The sequence below is a fragment of the Patagioenas fasciata genome, chromosome 7 (genome assembly GCF_037038585.1).
Source record: "Patagioenas fasciata isolate bPatFas1 chromosome 7, bPatFas1.hap1, whole genome shotgun sequence".
Lineage (NCBI taxonomy): Eukaryota > Metazoa > Chordata > Aves > Columbiformes > Columbidae > Patagioenas > Patagioenas fasciata.
The window spans coordinates 21,359,357-21,379,277 of NC_092526.1; the positions used below are offsets into that span (position 1 = coordinate 21,359,357).

General features: G+C 39.0%; 1 protein-coding gene across 11 annotated transcripts; it reads right to left on the reverse strand.

Annotated features, from left to right (window-relative positions):
* Positions 1-1,159: 1,159 nt before the first annotated feature.
* FASTKD1 (FAST kinase domains 1) lies at positions 1,160-19,897 on the reverse strand. Of its 11 annotated transcripts, none has more exons than XM_071811038.1 (16): positions 19,538-19,897; positions 15,509-15,603; positions 14,249-14,754; positions 13,810-13,878; positions 12,720-12,845; positions 11,172-11,570; positions 9,921-10,031; positions 8,653-8,784; positions 7,246-7,732; positions 6,271-6,385; positions 5,468-5,596; positions 4,579-4,710; positions 3,462-3,575; positions 3,045-3,186; positions 1,921-2,035; positions 1,160-1,343 (listed from the first exon to the last, which is right to left on the reverse strand). In XM_071811038.1, exons 3-16 carry the CDS (start codon positions 14,581-14,583, stop codon positions 1,254-1,256), a joined length of 2,496 nt encoding a protein of 831 aa, XP_071667139.1. In that variant the 5' UTR covers positions 14,584-14,754; positions 15,509-15,603; positions 19,538-19,897; the 3' UTR covers positions 1,160-1,253. The 11 variants fall into 11 exon arrangements, with proteins under 11 accessions (XP_071667139.1, XP_071667137.1, XP_071667136.1 ...); XM_071811036.1 differs by having other exon boundaries at positions 15,509-15,600; positions 19,151-19,897; XM_071811035.1 differs by having other exon boundaries at positions 19,151-19,897.
* Between the last annotated feature and the right edge of the window lie 24 nt (positions 19,898-19,921).

Here is a 19,921-nt window from a genome sequence, read left to right on the forward strand (position 1 = left end):
AGAGCTGGCAGTCGTGATGTAATGGCAGGTGCAGTCACCACATTGCTGCTTCAGAAAATGGGCTCATCTGAGGAAGTATGACCACGCTACAGTTCACTACTCTGCAATGAACATTCTCCTGGCTATTCCACATTTTCCTTCAACATCTCAGTATCTTGTGCCTCCTGACACAAATAAGTGATCACAGAAAGCCTGGGAACTGGCAGATGGCTTTGAAACATGATAAATAAACCAGCAATGTTTTTCACCACTAGTAACCAAGGTAGTTGTCATTCTCTGAAGACTTTTCTTGGTCCTGATCCTTGGCTTCAATTTTCAGCCTATTTTTGCTCTTTTGAACAGTGTCTTCTTTACAGAACAGGCAGGTTACATAGTTTGTCTAATTTTGTTCTATTAGCAAGGGCTAGTCCAATGCATAATGCCACAATAACTTTCATGAATTAACCAGTTGCTAGTAAGTCCCTGTGTCTGACATAAGCATTGTTTTCTCCTTATCTTGTATAAATCTGTCAGGTATCTCTTTCCAAGTTGCATTTAACTGGAGTACAGGTGTTTCAGGGGTCTGGGTGGCTGCCAGACCCCTAGAATTATTTTATATTTTATGAATGTGAAGGTGTTGCAGAACGCTCAAGCCATTACTACTTCTGCACATGCCACATCACAGGGTAGGAGAAGCAGCTGGAGGTTCCTTACCACACAACACCCTCCCCCAACAGTCACCCACAGTACCTCTGTTCTGGAAGATGGAAACAGTGTGGCTGTAACAGCAGTCCTATTCTTAGCAAATCTGCATGCCAGTTTCTTGGTTTCACAGTACAGATACTGTTTGATCCCTCTTGCTCATTCTGTCACATGCTGGAGAACAGTTTCCAGTAATCTGCTGCCTCCTCCCTCACAGCCAAGAGTATTTCCACCTTTTTCTTTGGACAGTTTTATATCTGGCTAAGCCTCTGCTTTATTTAGGAGACAACAATGTAATTTTATGGCAAAACTGTCACAGACTCACATACGTAAAGAACAGCTTCCAGACAATAGGAGATTTTAAGCATCCTTATCACATCTTCATGGCCTATTGTGATGTGCCTTTTGCAATCCCTAAAAATTTAGGATTAAATCTCTTGACACTTGATGCCCCATGGTAAGCCTTGGTCCAGCTGAATCACAGACAGAGAGATTTCTTTAATAAGTTTACAAGAAGTTAAATGGTACGTGAAGTGTTTATATAAAAAATGCTTTTGATTACATGTCTGGCATCACTGCGTTCCATATAGATGCTTTTTCAGATATTCTACCTGTTCACTTTTTGTTGACAGAGCCATAGAATTCCATTCAAAGTGAGGAATCTGTAGAACAGAATCACGGAAAGTGAGCGTTAACATTGTTAAAATTAGAGTGGGTGAGCAACTACATATACAGGAGAATCTGCATTCATGAGCCTCCATTACCCAAATGTTTCTGTGCTGGTGGCTGTGAGTCGTCTCTCACCCCTCGTCTCACCTGTCCCAGCACTGTCACTGCAGCAGACAGGCAGAGTCCATATCCCATCTTGCAGCTGCTGTACTCAAGGAGGATGTCTTCAATCTTTTTCTAGTGTAGAAGTCTTTGTTGATTTGAACAGAAATGCTTGTTTCACTTATTCTCCTTTACTCAGGCTACATTGAGATTGTTAGTTTGCCTGCAGTAATGTGAGACCTTTTGACTTCAGTTTTGCTGCAGCCATTTTCACAGAAGGTGCAAGTTCTAGGATGTCCTTAAACCATCTTGAAAGTGCTTGGAATTTCCACCCTAAATACAAAACTCCTCTCACCCAGAAGGTGCTTTTAACTATTAAGCTATCCTTAAATCTTTTGCAAGGGAAATGTATAGGTCTGCATTATTGATACAACTCAGAAAGGACATACAATATTGCTGACCGCTCACCTGAACTACCCGGTACCCCAGCATTTCCAGGTGTCGTTTTTTCACTGCAGGTTCTCCTTTCAGGTGACGTGAATCTTTGGTAAAAGCTTTTGAATCAAGACATTCCAAAGCAATTCTGCAAACAACAAAAATGTGCATTTGCTTTCAGACTCCAGCTGAATAGTGCATAGTGAGAAGTGGTATCTCTAGTTCAGTATTGATAGTTGCAGCAAGACTTTTACTAAATAAACCTGATAATTCATAGAAAAAGAAAACTAAACAACTCTCTGAAACTGGACAAAACATTTCCTCTCTTTTATCTAGAGATTTCTGAACTTCACATGATTGAGAAAAAGCATTTCCTCCTTCCATCTGGTTTTGTGCAAATGGCAAAACCAGCAAACCGGCACTTTGAAGGCTTCCACGTGAAGAGGCAGAAGGAAACCAGTATTCCAATCTCATGGAACACGTTTCAAGAACACCATGTCTGCCCCAGTGAACTGAGTCTGGCTGAGATGGAGTTACTTTCCTTCATAGTGGCTCACATGGCACTGTGTTTTGGATCTGTGATCAAAACAGTGTTGATAACACACCGATATTTTGGTTGTTGCCTCCTGTTTCTCACTCTGCACCCACAGTGCTGGCCTTGGCAAGAGCTTGGGAGCGGACACAGCTGGAACTTCAACTGGCCAAAGTGATATTCCACACCAGATAACATCATGCTCAGCAATAAAATGGGGAGTTTTTCCAAAGCAGTCACTGCTCTGGCATTGGTCTGCTGGTGCTGAGTGACTATATTTGCATAAATCGATCTAACTTCCCTTTTTTGTTTTGTTTCTTCTGCTTTCTTCTCTTCACTTATTAAACTGTCTTAATTAAAACTCAGGAGGATTCTTCCTCACTTTTGCCCTCCAGAGTCTCTCCCCACCATTCTGCAGGGGAGTGAGCAAGCAACTGGGTGGGAGCTTAGCTGCCAGCTGCGGTCAACCCACCACACCTGGGAAGGCTGAACCTCACAAGGCTTTGGAAAAAACGAACAGGAAAACATAAGTAGCCTAGGGGTTGCAAAAACCATTTAGGACATAAGCATCAAAAACCTCGTCTAAACTTGGAAGAACTAATGTGCAAGAATTTGATGTACTAACCTCTGAGCTCCTGGTGGCAGAGCCTTTCTCCCATCATCCTTGATGTCATGTCTCAAGTGTACTCCCTCCGCATCATCCAAAGGTATATTTTGAGCCATATAGGAAAGAGGCTTTTTATTTTCATCCAGAATGCACTCAAAATCTGCAAGAAAACACAATAAACCTGTTTACTGACAAAAAAAAAAAAGTAAAATAATTAGATCTGTACTGTGTTTACTTCAAGAAAAACTAAGTGATAACCATAATTACAGATACCCAATATTATTTATATTACACAGGACTTTCTAGAAACTGTATTTTACACAACATTTCTTCTTTGTAGTATCTTGTGGCCACATGCCCAGGGATTTCCTAATCTTGGTGATATTAGTGATATCAGGGTTTACCACAACAATCCTTAGAGGATTAACTTCTCACCTATTTCATAGTAGTATGGTGTGAGAACAGATATTCTTGTGTAATTGCTCCCTCCTAAGATCTCTGTCAGCATTCTGTGAACATGCTGTCGCAGTGGATTTATTCGGCTACTGCCTACAAAGACAAAATAAAGAATTCATACATCAAACTTCCAAAGTTTTGAAAACAGCATTTTGTGACACTGCGTTTTTGTCAGCCAGCCTACTGAATTAGAGCTTTTCTAGAGATCCCTGGTGTTCCTCTATAATTCAGAGACCATGTGACCGTCTTAAGCACAAATTTCAAATCCAGACTTTCCATCCCAGGATTTTTCACATTGATATACTACAAACATGTTAGTTTCAGGTTTTAACTGCTGGATTCTCTTTGCTTTTAATTGTACTTAGATAGTTAAATAAGTATTTACTTATTTTGCATCTATCAGAGGCACACCCCACTATCTGTTGCAGATTGTTTAATGGAGCAAGGTATTAAACATCTTCAGCCTCAGAAATAAAGTGGCTGAGTCCAATGGATAGAAAAGCAGATCACTGCCATAAGATTTAGTGAAGGAGGCACCAAATTTGCATCAGCTGGATTTTCTGAACTAATCACTATTCTGAAATATCTCAGCTGCTATGCTAGACCACTAGCCCACTTTTCCATCCCTCATCTTTGATGGATCTTGATTCTTCTGAGGAAGATGACAGCAGGGAGTTCAAGAGGAGGCAGCAAAAACGCTCACCTTCAAAAATTTGTCAAATGTTCACTCTTATAAGTGAAGCTTGGATCAAAGTGACCCACCTCCTCCAGTATACAATCCTAATGTTCTTCCTTCCTGCCTCTCCATCCCCCATACCTTACACACTGTTTCTGTGTATGTAAATGTTATTTCTGGTGTAGGAATATCTGCTCTCTATTTCATTAATTCTCACTGGGAAAATGGCTTTGCTATCTGTCACACTAACAAGTGGTTGCACTTTTCAAGAACACATACTCAGCAGATGGTGGGGCGTGCCTTTCGGAGCTTCTATTGTGTGCTAGTGTCAACATGACTGTCTTAGAAAAAGCATCTGGCAGACTGTTGGAAACCAGCTATTACTAGTAACAAGGGAAGCTCTTCCTCTAAGTTACTTACTGTTACGAAAGACATGTTGGCAGTAGCGCTCGTGAAACCAAGGGATGTAAAACTCTGGGCATTCCAAACAGACTGCTCTGTTCAACTTCATGAGGTGTGAGTGGACCCTCTGCTTTAGGGTGTCAGACAGGACTGAGTTAAACAAAATAAAAAGGTGTGAACCAAGTAGTGAAAAATCCAACATGTTGAACTAAATGGCTACCTCTGAAGTCTTTACTGGAGATGCAAATATCTACACTACAGCATTTATAAAATTCATGCTGCAGAATCTTAGAAAGGTTCTCAAAATCTCTGAGGAAAAAATGAAAAATAACAATTTTACTCAGTATTAAGAACAACAGCAACACAGAAGAAAGCAGCAATGTAAACTCTCTTCTATCATTTATCTTTTAATGAAGTGGTTGAAGGCAAAAATGGCAAAAGTACATTGATAGCAAGCAACATAAGGGTAGAGAGGAAGGAAACAACCAAACAGGCTCTTATTTAGAGAGCAGAGATTGGTGGGACTCATTTCTTGCAGACAAGAATCCCACATTATTTCTTGAGCTTTGTGACTATTTCTAGTAATAAATATCACACTCAAGTAATTTTACTTCTAATAAAATTCAAGAACCATTAAATACTGAGTACAATAAGCTGACTATAAAATTTGTTTTGAATGAGCTTTTCTCACCTGTAACACGAACCTGTACTTTTAAAACAAAGCATGTATTTTTGTTCATTCCTTCCGTTTTAGCACTCAAATAATGACTGAATTATATAGAGGGGTCTTTCTAGAACACTGAATCATTTAAAGAGTAATTCTACTTCTCAGGTCATATACAGGTACACATTTTCATTTTATGCCCAATGGTACATAATCAAATTCATCAGAGCGCTAGGTATTTACCTTCAAGTTGAGAATCCAATTTGCTTAGGAAAGAAATGTTAAATATCTTCTTTATCAGAACTGGTGGAAAATACCCAGCCACTGCCAAAACATGACCAAGCAGCACCAAGTGGTGAGTTTCAAAACAACCTTTAAAAACCAAACAGAAATTCATACTAACACATGACGTAAAGTTGAAAGGATTTGCAACACCTGCCCAAATCATCCAGGTTTCTCACTTAACATACTAAATGAACGTACAGGCAGATTAAGTACAACCTCTGCTAACTGCACCAAGGCGTAAAGTAACTCTTGCCAGTTCTTTGAAGGAGAAAACTAATTAGTCTTAAAGAAAAGGTAACTCCACAATATTTCAGTAGCCACCAAATTTTCACAGGGCTGCACCAATCAACAAAAAGTCTCTACACATTTCCTCTACAACTTCTCCATTTCTTTGTGATGGATCACAAAATGTATCCTCTCCTCAAATGACGATTCCTTAGGGAATGCCACAACAATTCTATCCAATAACAGCACAACAAATTATTCAGAATTTTTGCTTGCTTTCTACTACGCTCAAGATACCTTGCTAGTTCCCTTACCAACAGGAATTTTTAAAAGGTGAAATGAAGTCAGAAAAAACAACAGAAGCATACATCGAATTCTTGTCATGGTTTAACCCCAGCAGGCAGAGTACTAGCAGTAACATACAGACACACTTTGCTTAAAAAAAATGCCATTCTATACCTATTTTTATTCAGTACAAATAGTATCTTCCAATGATATTTATTTGGTGTCAGAATATCTTTGTCTAATACACTTACTCAAGTTAGAAGTAAGATGTTGGATACAGCTCTCAAAGAACTCTTCATTGGCAGGAGGGTCGTAATTCAGAGCAGAGAAAAGGTGGAGAATAAAACAAATTTCTAAAGGGTGGATCTGGAAAAAAGACATCCTAAATCAAATCACTGCAAAATATCCTAATACTGTTTTACAATAAAAAGGGGTTTATAATTCGTTCAGAATTAGGAGATTGAAGACTAGATTAGCTATTTTCTAAATTATTTTGTCAACTTTTTCTGGAGAAAAATATTTTAAAACCCTCAAATGTACAAATCATTCAAATTGTAGACATGGTGAAAACTTAAAATCTACTTCATGTAGATGATCCAAATGTTTCCATATGCTTAGACTTTAAGGAGCTTTTGAAAAGGTTTTGTATTAAATGCTCTTAAATAAACTAAATTGCCATAGAATAAAATCAAAGATCTATATAAATACCAGCTTGAGAAGGAGAAAAAAGCAAAACACAGTAATTTTGATCAAAAAGACAACTTGATGTAGTTGAAAATGTCCCTGCTCATTGCAGGGGTGTTGGACTAGATGACCTTCAAATGTCCTTTTCAACCCAAACTATTCTATGATTCTATTGGGGAAATCCCTACAAGAATGTGTAATGTAAAAATATATACCATGCGATGTGACTATTTTTAAAGAGCTTAAAATTATTTAAGCTGTTCAAATGTAAAGCTGAATGCAAAGGATTATGCTTGACCTACCACTGACTGAACAATATAATAAAAAAAAAAAAAAGAGAAAGAAAATTAAAGAGAAGAAAGCAAGTACAAAATAATACACATGAAAGCAAAACAGCTCTGAGTGAACATAGAAAAGGATGAGCTCCAAATCAGTTACACTGAAGAACTCTGTGTGGGTTGTGCTCTGACACACATTAACTACTAACTTGTCCTTTCTTACTGAATAACTTAAACAATAGATAGAAAGAAAAACTCTAATACCTTGTGTATATTTTCAACAGCCACAGAAGCTATTCTGTCAAGTAATGGTGTACAACGGTGGTTTGCTTTTATTAGGAAAAAAGACATCTGTAATACATTTGCCCACGTTATTTGGTCTATCAAGTGTTGACACATGGACACAGTTTCCTCATTGAGAACTTCCTCAAACCACTCTCCATTCACATGTGTAAGTTCTTCCAACAGAAGGTTTAAGTTGTTGGCTTTCTGAAGTCTCTGAAATCCACAGTCATTTAGCTTTTGCAGGAGCTTTGCACATAGCTCAGAATTGTTTTGCCAGTGTAACTGGTCATAATGACTCCATTTGACAAGAGCTGTAGCAATGGAATTCAAATGATGAAGCCTGCATTGTGGCAGAACTGCTGCTGCTTTGTTTATAATTATTTCCTCCACTTGAAAGGAAGGAAACATGGCCAGAACACGAATTATTGCAGCAGTATCAGCAGGTATGACACTAGATTTCAAAAAACTGGAAGAGACACGGAAATAAAAACAGACCATCAGTACTGACAAAGTGCGAATGTTCAAAAAAAAACCCCAAAAAACCCAAACAACAAACCACAAGTAAATGACATGCATGAAGATTCTATTTTTAAAGGCAAAAGCTGCACATCAAATATAAAACAAGTAGAATATTAATGACATGGTAGAAATTCACACAGTTAGTGACCACTGTCTTTTTTCCTTGAGAATAACTTCTCCCTTCTAATTTATTCAAAATTGAAAAAGAGAAGAAGACAAGGATCATTGCAGTCAGTAATTTCTGTCCTGGGGAGCAGCAGGGTCTGAGGTGCCTGAAGAACACGAAGGTATCATCCACAAAAAACCTGTACAGCCAGAGCACTACGTTCCTATAGAGGCTTAGCAATGGAAGCAACAGCAGCAAATAACTCCTCCCATGAGTACAGAAATGGTTTCCCCTTCTATGCTGCAACTGTACAAGCCTGAGAACTAACCAAACAGTTCTTCAACCAAAAGAATACGTCTGCTTCACACTTTCACTTGTCCCAACCATGGCATTCTTACTGTATATTATTCATTACTTGTTCCTTCAAGTATGAAAGACAACATTAATACCTACCTTTCCTATAAAGTACCAATAAAAATTTCCTGTTCGATGTCATTATATTGCAGCAGCCAAATGGTAAGGGGTAAAAAAAATATATTTTTAAAAATAGATATTATCTATTAGCACATACTATTGAGTCTACAGTTAAGACAATATCCATTTCCTATCCTCTGATTTATGTATATAATGTAATCAAATATTTGTAACAGTTTGCTACTTATGAAAACAAAACAATTTAACATCTTAGCTTGTTTCTTAAAATATTAAGTAGACAACTGTTTAATACTTAAATAGCTACATTTCCAAGAATACATGCTTACCCAAATAGTAACATTTTTAGTTTAGCAAACAGCTCCAGATTGTGAAAACGCAACACCACCAAGTACTGTGTTAACTTTACCAACTGTAACACATGATAGCTATCCAAGTGTTTGTGCAGAACAGAAGCCATTCTGAATAGAAAAAGAAAAAGATGACATGGTGTTATGCCAATACAGCAGATATTGCAGAACACAACATCCCACCTGAAGAAGGGCTGTCCTATGGAGCTCAGTACTGAGCTGGAGGGTTCCACACACCTCCACTCCTCTCTGCTCCAGTTTTGATGCTATCCAACTAAGACAGAGCAGCCTCTCTCCACTTACTGAATTGCAAAATTACAGCCCTCATCACAAAATTTCTGTTATAGATCTTACAATCAGCTAAATTTAGAGGGGACCAAGAATGAGATAAAGTAGAACAGTATCACCAGCTTCAGCCCCTCCGTACTCACTTACAATAGTGGTTGCTACAGCTAAGTTGGTCTAAAGCTGCAAGAGGGGGCTAATTTGCACAAAAAGACAATACCTTGAGACCTTCTTTAGACAGCGAGATTCAAGGAGAAAAAGCACAAATTCACCTGGTCTTCCGTTTAAGACCACTCTGCTCCACAGTACTACTTTTCCTTTTGCTTCCAATGATCTATTTGGTTCATACAACTACATTCAATCCACAGTTATTGCTCACAACATGCATTTAACTGCATCTGTCACATGTCTGATACTATACCTTCTGTGCCCAAAACACCAACTACTTTTCCCTTCATTGTATGAAAGAAATCAACTCTCCCTCTTTATCCCAGTTTACAACTGGAGAAAATCTGGTCCCGGTTCTTAAAGATGCAAGACTTAGTAGTTTAAAGTAGGGCACAATAATTTTTGAAGAAATTATTCATATCAGTAACAGGATCTCCTAGACGGGACACATTCTCCGCAGCTTACTATACTGTCATTTGTCCCACCAGTTTACAATAATTGTTAGAGGCTAAGTTTACTCAGATAGGATCACACCTTTGTAAATAAGCCAAAATTTATATTACCATTAACTTGCTAGGGTTGAAATACCCTTCTATGAAATTTCTGAATTGGCTCAATTACTTCTGGGTCAAGCTGTGATAGTATAAATACCTGATTATGTATAGTGTATGTGCATCTGTGTGCAAGTGACATACTCTCCACTCCCAGCTTACTGGATTTCACATAGTTTTTCACACTAAATGGAAGTAGCTTAGCTAGACAATACAACTTCTTAATAGTATCCAAAAAATTACTTTTTGAGTAGATGAGAATTTCTGCATTTCATTTTCTGCATTGTCTTCAGTATTACCAATACTTGATAACCGCTAAATTCTTCTGCCATGCACGCTGCAGTTACTAGCAACCTGAAGAAGAAAAGATATTTTCCAAAGAAAAACAGTTGAAAATCTCCAAAGACTGCAGCCATTTTCTTTGTCTAGGAGGGAAAGAACCAATACACTGCTTCAGGAAATGCAGGAAAAATTCCCCCAAACTAGAGACCTTCATTCTGTGGACCCTTCTTCTAAACAGTTGATTGGTGTGGCACAGAAAAAAAGATGTGAGCGTGTTAGATCAGTACATATTGCTCTGACGCTACAAACCAACGAGTCCAACAATTCTGAAAGCAGACAAGAAGCAGTGAAAGAACTCTAAGACACTGAACACTTCACCATTAATCAGCAAGCTACAGGTAACAGAATTAAACATGAGTTGGACTGGTTCTGGGGCAAATAAAACTAATTACTATTTCTTCCTCACACTGTTTTTTACCAAAAGCAAAATAAATTAAAAAAAAAAAAAAAATCTAGGAAAAGCTTTTGGAACTAAATCAAGTACAGCAAAACCAACATGGGTTCGCAGTATATGCAGATCTCTGAATAGAGGTTCACAAAGAAAAGTCTCAAAATAGGCCTAAGTGTAATTAATACAGCAAATTCTGCAGACTTCGAGAGACTACGACTAATATCAGCCCCAAATGGATTTTGTAGCACAAGAAAAACAGGCAGAGAAAAATCTGCCACACAGTACCATGCTCTAATTGATAAATAAATGCTAAAGTGTTCCCTGCTAACAACCTTTCATATGGAATAGGATGTACAGCAAACTGGGGTAGGACAAGACCCAGGCTGTTTCAGCTACTGCCTTAAAAAGGAAAAAGCAACACATACCACTGCATATATTTCTCAGGAGAAAGCCAGTTTTTTACTACCATCCACTGTGAAAAGGCGGCTGTACTCTATGAGCTACGAGTGAAAGGCAGCCTTGCATGACAGTACACACAGCCCTTCCCTCACGGATCCAGCCTCCTATGCAACTGTTTCAAGACAAACTGCTGTGACAGTGTTTCCATCATTAAATAATACATTGCTACAACGTTACAAGTAGGAAACAAAATGGTCAGCTCAGGATAAGCTCAGAAATTCCACCTGATACCTGTACAGTTTTAATTTCTGTGCAAGACTACATAAATATCATAAATAAGACAAAATTGTTAATAAACTTACCTTTCTCGTACGTTGGAGCCTGCTATAGGCCCAAGAGTAGAAAATAATTTTGCAAAGGTTTCAGGATCATAGCAATCATCTATAGTTTCAGACAGTAGCTGTTTGGCAACCAAGCGAAATTCAGCATTGTCAAAACCCAGCTGCTCATACAGTCCAAAAATAAGACTAATACTGTGTATATCAAGATGGGAGGCACTTTTAAGGAAAATCTTGTTGCATTTTTCTAGCAATGGGTGATATCTCAGTTTAATATTTTGCAGAAACTGTAGTATTCTTTTGGCATAGTTGAAGTGGACTTCATGCTTGTCTTCCAGAAGCTGTTCAGCTTTCTGTAGCAATCGATCTCTAAAATTCTGCGAGATAACATCAGATATGCTGATCATCAAAACTGACAAGATCCTAAAAAATTCAAAAGATTTTACACTTACACAGTGAGCGCAAGTAATACACTTTATATTTCTTAAATAAACTACACAAAGAAAGGAACATTAGTCAGGGTGTTGCTGGCTTCTGCATAAAAAGGAATTTTAAATCTAACACAGAAAAAACAGATGGGTAAAAACCATTTCTCCTACCAAAGTAAAATTTCTGCTTTCAGTGAATTTTCGAAATGATTGGGATTTTTCAGCCATCCCTTACAGACTTGAATGTGATGAAAGCTTTTGCCTAAGGCAAGACCCTGACTTGCCTGATTTAAATGTGCAAAAAGATCTTTAATGTTCAATGGAAACTAAAGAAAACCCAAATGACTCTCACGTGATAGAATGGGAGGAAGAGTCATTGTCACTCCTAAAGAAAGAATCCCTTCCTAAGAGAATAAAACTTAGGACTATAAGGAGAGTCATTTCTGCAAAGAAATGCAGTCCCACGCAATGACTTTCACAAGCAGGTTCCTCAGGTCCACAAAAGTAAGTGTTGGGACTGCTGGTGCTGTATAAAGCAGAAAAAAAGGAAGAACAGCCTTTGCTATATTGGCCCTGGGGAAAGAGAGGCAAGAAAAAGTGGCTTGGACTTCTTTGACTAGGGCTTCGTTTTAAGTAATTTTAATATTAGGGTAAGGCATTAGACCTGCTAGCAAGAGAACTGGTTAATTCAGCTTGACCCAAAAAAAAATGTTCTGAAGATAAATAAAAATAACATTGCTTTAAGACTTCTTATTGCTATTCACAAACTATAGAGAAACTATCAATGTCAAGGAAGAAAAATATCTTCTGGTGAGTCAATAGCCTCTAAATTCTAAAAAAAGTCCATGTAAAATTTAGAATCAGGATAAAGCAATATCTGCTGTTTTTCCACTGTAAGTGGAACATTAGTTTTAATTAAGTGTTTAAATTGGTTATAAAGAAATTATTTGGAAAATCAATTCACCTCAGCAGGACCTGTCCATGAAAAAAATCAATGCACTAAGACAAATCATCTCTTTCCAACAAACTCCAAACTGAAGAAAAGCGAACTCCAGTTGAGAAAAAGGAACAGCGTTCAGCAAAGACAGCCCAGTAACTGTGACGTGTTGCTTCTCCTGCTACTCAGTTTCATTTTGACACTTACCTTATATCCTCTATAGAATCTAGTTTCATGTCCACAATATGAGCTACTTTGCCAGTTACAGGACTGCAGTGTCTGCGTTGCTTGTATAAACACAGTGCAAATTTAGACAAAGCTGGCAAACTAAGCCTGTCAAGACAGAGAGAATATTTACCTTTTCTTTCTAGTGAATAATTAAAGACAAAAATCTACTTCAACAATTACATAAAAGACAAGGTTATACTCAAATTACAAAACAAGGAAACAAAATACCTAAGTACCTACACTGATACCTTGGTATCACCTATAGTGGTACCTTGGACTTAGCCAAAACACCTAGGTATTTCATATTAAAGCATATTGTGTACACGGAGGTCTAAAAAAATTAGAAGTTCTTCACTTAACCAGATCAGTGTACGAAATCTATAAAGGCTACATTCTCAAGCAATTATGTGAAATAGCTAAAATGAATGTGAACAATTTGTTATCTGAATGTCATTTTGTGTTCAAGCTACACTGAATTTATTCACTTATCAAGATGCCCCAGGTGTTAAGCTGGGAGAGGTGATTCTGTGACACTGGTACCAAGACTGACACTAGCTTCTGCCATTAACCTGACATTAAAAAGTGAAAATTAAAATTAAAAAAAAAAAAAAAAAATCAACACAACCCAAGGAAAAAAAAAAAAAACAACAAACCGCACAAAGGGAAAATGTTGATGTTTTACTACAGAAGGTTTTTACTAAAATTGAGATGAGAGGGATTCTAACAACCATGGAAGAGTGAGACAGCAAGCACTAAGATAAAACTGTAAATATTAAAAACTCTGGTTTAATTCAAACACATAAATCTACATGGACAACATATTTCAAAATCTTAAGTGTTGGTCTCATTGTTGCAGTATCTGAATTTGTGTACCGAAGTCCATCAATACTCAAAGCCTCCATATGTACAAAAATAACTTCCAAAACCTTCAAAAATACAACTAACACTTAAAATATAGAATGTTTAAAACATCTTGTAAATAGTCTTCAAGAACTCTGTGGAGCCTCCCATGAAACAAGTCACACTTGCAACTTACACCATTCACAAAGCATAGTAATACAGTACTTGCCTTTCTAACCTTTTCCATGCTTCTGTAACAAGCACTTCTGCGAGAGAATCGTGGTCTTCAACATTGAGCCTTCAGAAGAAAGACATAATAGTTTGAAGTTTGCTTCAAAAGTTATACAGAATTAAGACATATGTCCTTTCATTATTTATCATAATGTTTTGCTTTTCTAATGCTCCCTCCATTCAAACAGATCACAAGCATTTGCGCATTAATAATCATAATTCCTTTTACTGGGAGCGCAAAACAGATCAGTTCTGCCTGCATCTCAAAAACTGAGGTCCAGGACATGAATTTGTCTGTGTCACACAGTCAGAGTACAGAAGCTGGGACAGAGTCATCTCTCATTCTCTTATAGGATGGTTTTGTAATCAAAATTCCATCTCTTTTTATTACCAAATGTAAAATGCATAGATGTGGAAGTTGGCATAATGCTGCTTACCTCAGAATACTATATAGGGTGTCCACTATGGCCTCATCTTCCATGTGTTCCACCTTGTTTTCTGCTAAAACGCAAAGGGCAAGAAACTGGGAGTGATTTCTAATATAGTCACTAGTCCTTAAGAGAAGTGGCCTCCTCTTTTGCAATTGCCACAGCATGTTCAGTGCAATTCCCACATGTTTTTCAGAAAGCCTGGCCTTGTTCCTTCCAACAAGGCTGAACACTTCATCTTCATGGGTACAGCTGTATATCTGGTTCAAAAGCAGATCACTACTCAGAGTCCGAGCTTGGTAATGTCTCAGAGTAAACAAACAAACTTGCCTCAAACAAAGCATTTTGCTATGCCACCCAGTTATCTTTTAAAGCGTCCAGAAGGATTCTTCTTTCACTTTTCACAGTAAACCATGTTGTTACAAAGAACAAACTCAAGTATCTGAAAAAGAGAAGATCATTTTTATTTCATCCCGTATGGTCACTGTCTTAAGAAGAATTCAATTCTGAGGTACCTGTAATGAGACAGAATTAAAGCAGGTAAGTACAGCCATATCTACTCGCTAAAAACCAAATGTCTCTATCTTTCAATGTTCTGAGTAAGGTAAGCTTGAGAAGAACCTACAGCCTGGATTCTTCTCAGAGAAGCTCCCAACAACGAACACTGACATGCTCACAATCATTAAGAGAAGTCAATCCACTTGGTAAGCTTTCAAATTTAGAAAATTGCCTTTAAAAGCAGATGTACTATCATGCCACTACTGAGAAGGCAAAGCTGAACTTTTTAACATGCAGGCACTGCATGACTAAGTCAAGTGAAGCTTGTTCTCACTAGGCCACTCCATAATCCCAAACTGAGGTGTGGGAAATGCCAGAAAACCCAACTATTGATGGTAAAAGGAAGTAAGATGGCAAGAGCAGCTGAGCTGGCACCACTGGATTCCTCTGGCTCTATATGTACATCCATCCCACAGTGATATCTACTGTTCTCTGTCTATGATAGTGGAAGCTACATTCTTATCTATTGAAATTTGGCAAGTATTTATTTGTTTTTTTAATATATCCCCTAATTTGTACACAGTGCTACCAAACACGTATTCTACAATCTTCAAAATTGGTTCCAAGCTGTAAAACACAAACCACGGGCAGTAAATATCATGGTACACCAAAAAAGACCCATCAAATTCCCTTAACCCAGAGATCATGGAAAAGGCTAGAAATCTTGCTTTAGGAGATATAATCATTAACAACAAAAAATTATCAACATACCATAACTTCAGCAAATTTGAATGCTCTTCAACTGTCAGCATGATTCCATCAGTTTAACATTATCAAGGCGATGGCAGCAGCACGTACTGGGTCTGCTGAGAAAGAAAAAAACCTTCTTATTTGAGCAGACGGATATAGCTGGATTTGTTTTGATGTCTGCACAATCAACTTCAGAGAATAAAAAGGATATGACACATTGTACTCGTACTACACTGCTCTTGCTGACACTGGGGCTGATACAAGAAAAGCTAAAATGAAGTAATTTTAATTCGTGATGTGCTTTAATATGAAATGTTTTCTTCCCTATGCAAAATGAAAGCATATAAAAGGTACGAATTTTCCAGATATTATGTATTAAGCACCTTTTACAATAATGATTTGGTTTATAGTCCTTTTTCAGAGATTGCTTTTATTACTTCTATTTGTTCCATATGATAGTTGTCTTTACAAAGAATTTATTCCACTTTATCACTGAGAAAAGTTGTGTCATATTATTTATTCCATGTAATCTCCATAAAAGTTATTTTTTGCTTTTCCCTCTTAGTACTTAGCTACATTTTAGAAATACATTGGACTTCTTACAAGATTTTATACTATGTATTAAATAACCTAAAATACAGGTAAAGGGTTGGTCAAGCCACTGTTAAATCACAATCTAGTAATCTTCCACAAAGTCTCAAGTACTAAATTAACCACGTTTACCAGACCATTTGACAATTTTTTTACCCCACGGCTCTTCCAGTTAATTAAATGTATTTTTTCTGTTCCCTTTTGCCATGTAGATGGACGTAGATAGAGCAAATGAGACACAGGGACATTAATGAAAAGCAAGAGTGATGGACTGTTCCATCAACAGCTTCTTACCAGAAGCTGCAAAAGAGTTATCACAACTATTGAATTATACAAACTACTTAGTTTAAAGAGATAAAAAAAGCATTTCCCCTCTAATAACGTCATGGTAAACTACAGCTTACTTTATTATTAGAGAATTTTTGCCTTGCTTACTGTTCTTCTATGTTCAAATGTTCATCTGATGAAAAAAATAGTTACAGTATCAATTCACATTTACTTCCCCACAGTACTGGCAAGCTAAACTGCCAGAAGACAGGACAAATTAGATACATGGTGAATATAAAAATAATAATTTCCTTGTAAGCCCAGGTAATGCATCTTTGCATCTTCTCGTGCTGCAGTGGCCCTTACATCCCTTCTTGTAATGACTGGGAACCAGGATCGCTACTAAAACAACTTGCAAGAAGTTTCCAAATGTTTCTCTTTCTGGAAGGTATTCAGCAAATATAAGTGATTTACCACAAACTTGCTTGCAATTTTAAATTGCAATTAATTCTAACATCTTATAAAAAAGGAAGTCAATAGGAAATGTTTTGAAACTTACACAGATTAAAAATAGGAAATTTGTATCTACTTCAAGAACTGTTTCTGAAGTGTTTGACTTACCATGCAAAATATATACTAAAAGGACAAGAAATTCTTTAACATCATTTCGTATCAGTTGAAACAGAATAAGCACTTTCAAGGCTGTATTACAAACTACAGTGACCCAGAAAGCCTTCCACAAAGGAGAAAATGAAAACACCTAACCCCCCAAAATATAAAAAGTATTAAGTATTTAAGCAACTAAGTGTTAAGAGAGCTGCTTGTGAGGTAGAGTGTTTTCCACCTGTCTACCGGAGTTGCTCTGTTTTCTCGAGCCCAGCAGCTCCGGCCCCGCTGCCTACCTCCCCCTGCCCGCCTGCCGCGGCCCTTGGCCCCCGCTGCTCCGGCGCACCCGCGAGAAGCCCGCCCGCGTGGAGACTGTGATCCAGAAGCGCTTCGGAAGTAGCTGGGGAAGAGGCTGAGTCACCACACGGCGCTTAAGGCGGCGGCAGGCGGCGGCGGCCAGAGCTCCACCTCGCCCTGCTCCCAGGGACAAACCTCGGCGTCAAGCTCGTTTCCCACCGCCGCCAGGCCCTCCCTCAGCCGCCTTTAGCCTAGCGGGGGCTGCACAAAACGTGTACGCTCGGGGCAGAAGAAAACCACGGCCCTGCTAGGCGGGAGGAAGCATCGGGCCCGCCCCGGAACCGCCTCGCACCGCCTGCCCTTCCCCCGCAGGAGGGGTCGCGGCCCCAGCCCGGCAGCGCGTAGCGGTGGACGCCGCCGGAGAACAGCGGGAAAGCGGCGCTGCCCGGGTCGTGCCACAGGCAGCCCTCTCCTCCCGCCTACCGCAGAGGTGGTGCCGGCGGCATCCAGAGCCCTTGCGGCGGCGGAGCAGGCTGCCCAGCGGGGCGGGCGGCGGGCGCGGGTCAGCTCCTGGCGGGCCAGAGCCGCGGCCCCGGCCCTGCGTGCGGGATGCGAGGGGTCTGCCAGCGCAGGCTTACGCTGCTGAAACGGCCAAGATCAGCACCCAGCCCGGTTAAATAAGGAAAGAGAAGGATCAACGCCCCTCCCTGTGCCCGCAGAACCCAACCGGGGGAGGCCTTGGCTCAGCTTTTTCATGAGGCCCTTGCTGGAGCCAAGCCACAGACCGACACCGTGCACAGGTTCAGCCTCTGCACTGTTACTCACTGTGCGCTTGCCCCATGAGCTGCAATGTCAGGAAATGTATGGTGAAAGGGAACGTGCAGCTGGTTAGATCTTCCAAAGGAAATTTTTAAAAAATCAAAGTTCCAAGGTCATCTTGAGTATTGAGGTCATATTAATAAAACCAACGTTTGTGTAACACATCCTGAGGAAGGAAAAAAGTCCTCCTTGTCTAGAAAAATCACAAAGGGGCTGAAGTTCAGAAAGAATGAAGTTCAATAGTTTGGCTTCACTGTACTGGAATTAACATTATTTTACATTAACTTTTTCCAAAGCATAAAAAAATTAGAAAAATCTATGAGTTCTGGAACACAAATCTAACATATGTTGCAAAATATATATTCCTTATGTTGCACAGATGTACCTCCAGGTCATATTTCTGGACCTTTTCTCACCACCACTGATAATAACAAGGACATTTAGATAGAATGATAACCACTTCAGATTGTTCTGAAATTCTTTCTAAAATCACAACCAGGACTTTTACCATGACCAATTTTGACTACCTGTTTTGGACCTATCAAAGTTTAGGATTTTTGACTTTTTGTCTGTTGTTGGTCATATATATACCTCATATATTGCATGCTTATGAATATGAAATGAAAACTAATAAAATATCACCTATTTTATTATAGATCTGTAGTGGTGTAGAGAAACAGCATGTACAATTTTTACCTGGGTTTGTAACAATTTTTCTAACTGTAAAATTCGTAGCTGGAACAGCTCCTGCAGCCTTCTGCTAGCAAATCCAGATCACCTTAGTTACACTCTACGCAAGTGTGCAAGTAACAGAGTGAGACCCAAACCCTGCCAGGTAATCCCAAAGGGCGGTTCTTACCTTTTTCTAGAATCTCAGGCCTTGTGCAAAGTCACTTGAGAACTCCAAAGCATCTGATCTGCTTTAGAAAAACTATTTGATGTTCATATGAAGGCGCCTTCTGCAAATTATGCGGATTTTTCATTTACAAAGTGCTGATCATTTTACTTTTGACTTGTCAAGTACATTTGGATTAAATCAATTAATAATGACTAAAACAAATTTAAACTGTTAGATAAACTTACCTTGAATTTTATGTTGGAACCATAGGGAAAGCAAACAAGATTGACCAAAGTGTGTTGTGCTGAAGCCAGTATTGATTTACTGAATAGAAGTCCAGTCACCAGCTTCTTCAGGATTTCAGGAGTCAAAAGTGGTCAACCTTCCTCTTTTATTTATTTTTTTTTTCCCCCCAGAAATTCAGGAGATAATTAGTTTTCCTGCTTTTAACAAACTTCTCAGCAGCCAGTCACAGGACTTTGATTACCTCCTGGTATGTACAATTACTAACCCAAATACCCACTCCTCTGAATTAAAAACCTTCAAGGGAGGTACATACTTCTGTGTAAAATGTAGTTAATTTTGAAGGTGCTCAGAGCTTGATGCATTGTCATAAAGATTCATGTACTTACTTTTAAGTTAAATAGAAATTAACTTTGAGTGGCAATACAGAAATACAGACGAAGATCGTCAGGAACTTTTTCTGTACAGCTGGTACAGAATCCCATTTTAATTCTTTACAGCTCCTAATGACGCATGCCAGGTACTCCTGGAGTAACCCTAAGGCCCTCCAGTACTGTTTCGGATGTTTCATTTACCAATCCCTTGGCAATTTTCTGGGCTTTTCACTGAGGCGCCGGCAGTGTCCCGCCCGCAGGGAAGGCCAGCGCCGGCCGGGGGCACGTTTGGTTGGGAAGCCCTCATGTCCCTGTCGGCGGAGGGCAGAGGCAGGTCCCCCGCGGTGCCCGCCGCAGGCACCGCCTCCCTCCGCTCCAGCGACACCGGTGCCTTCCCGC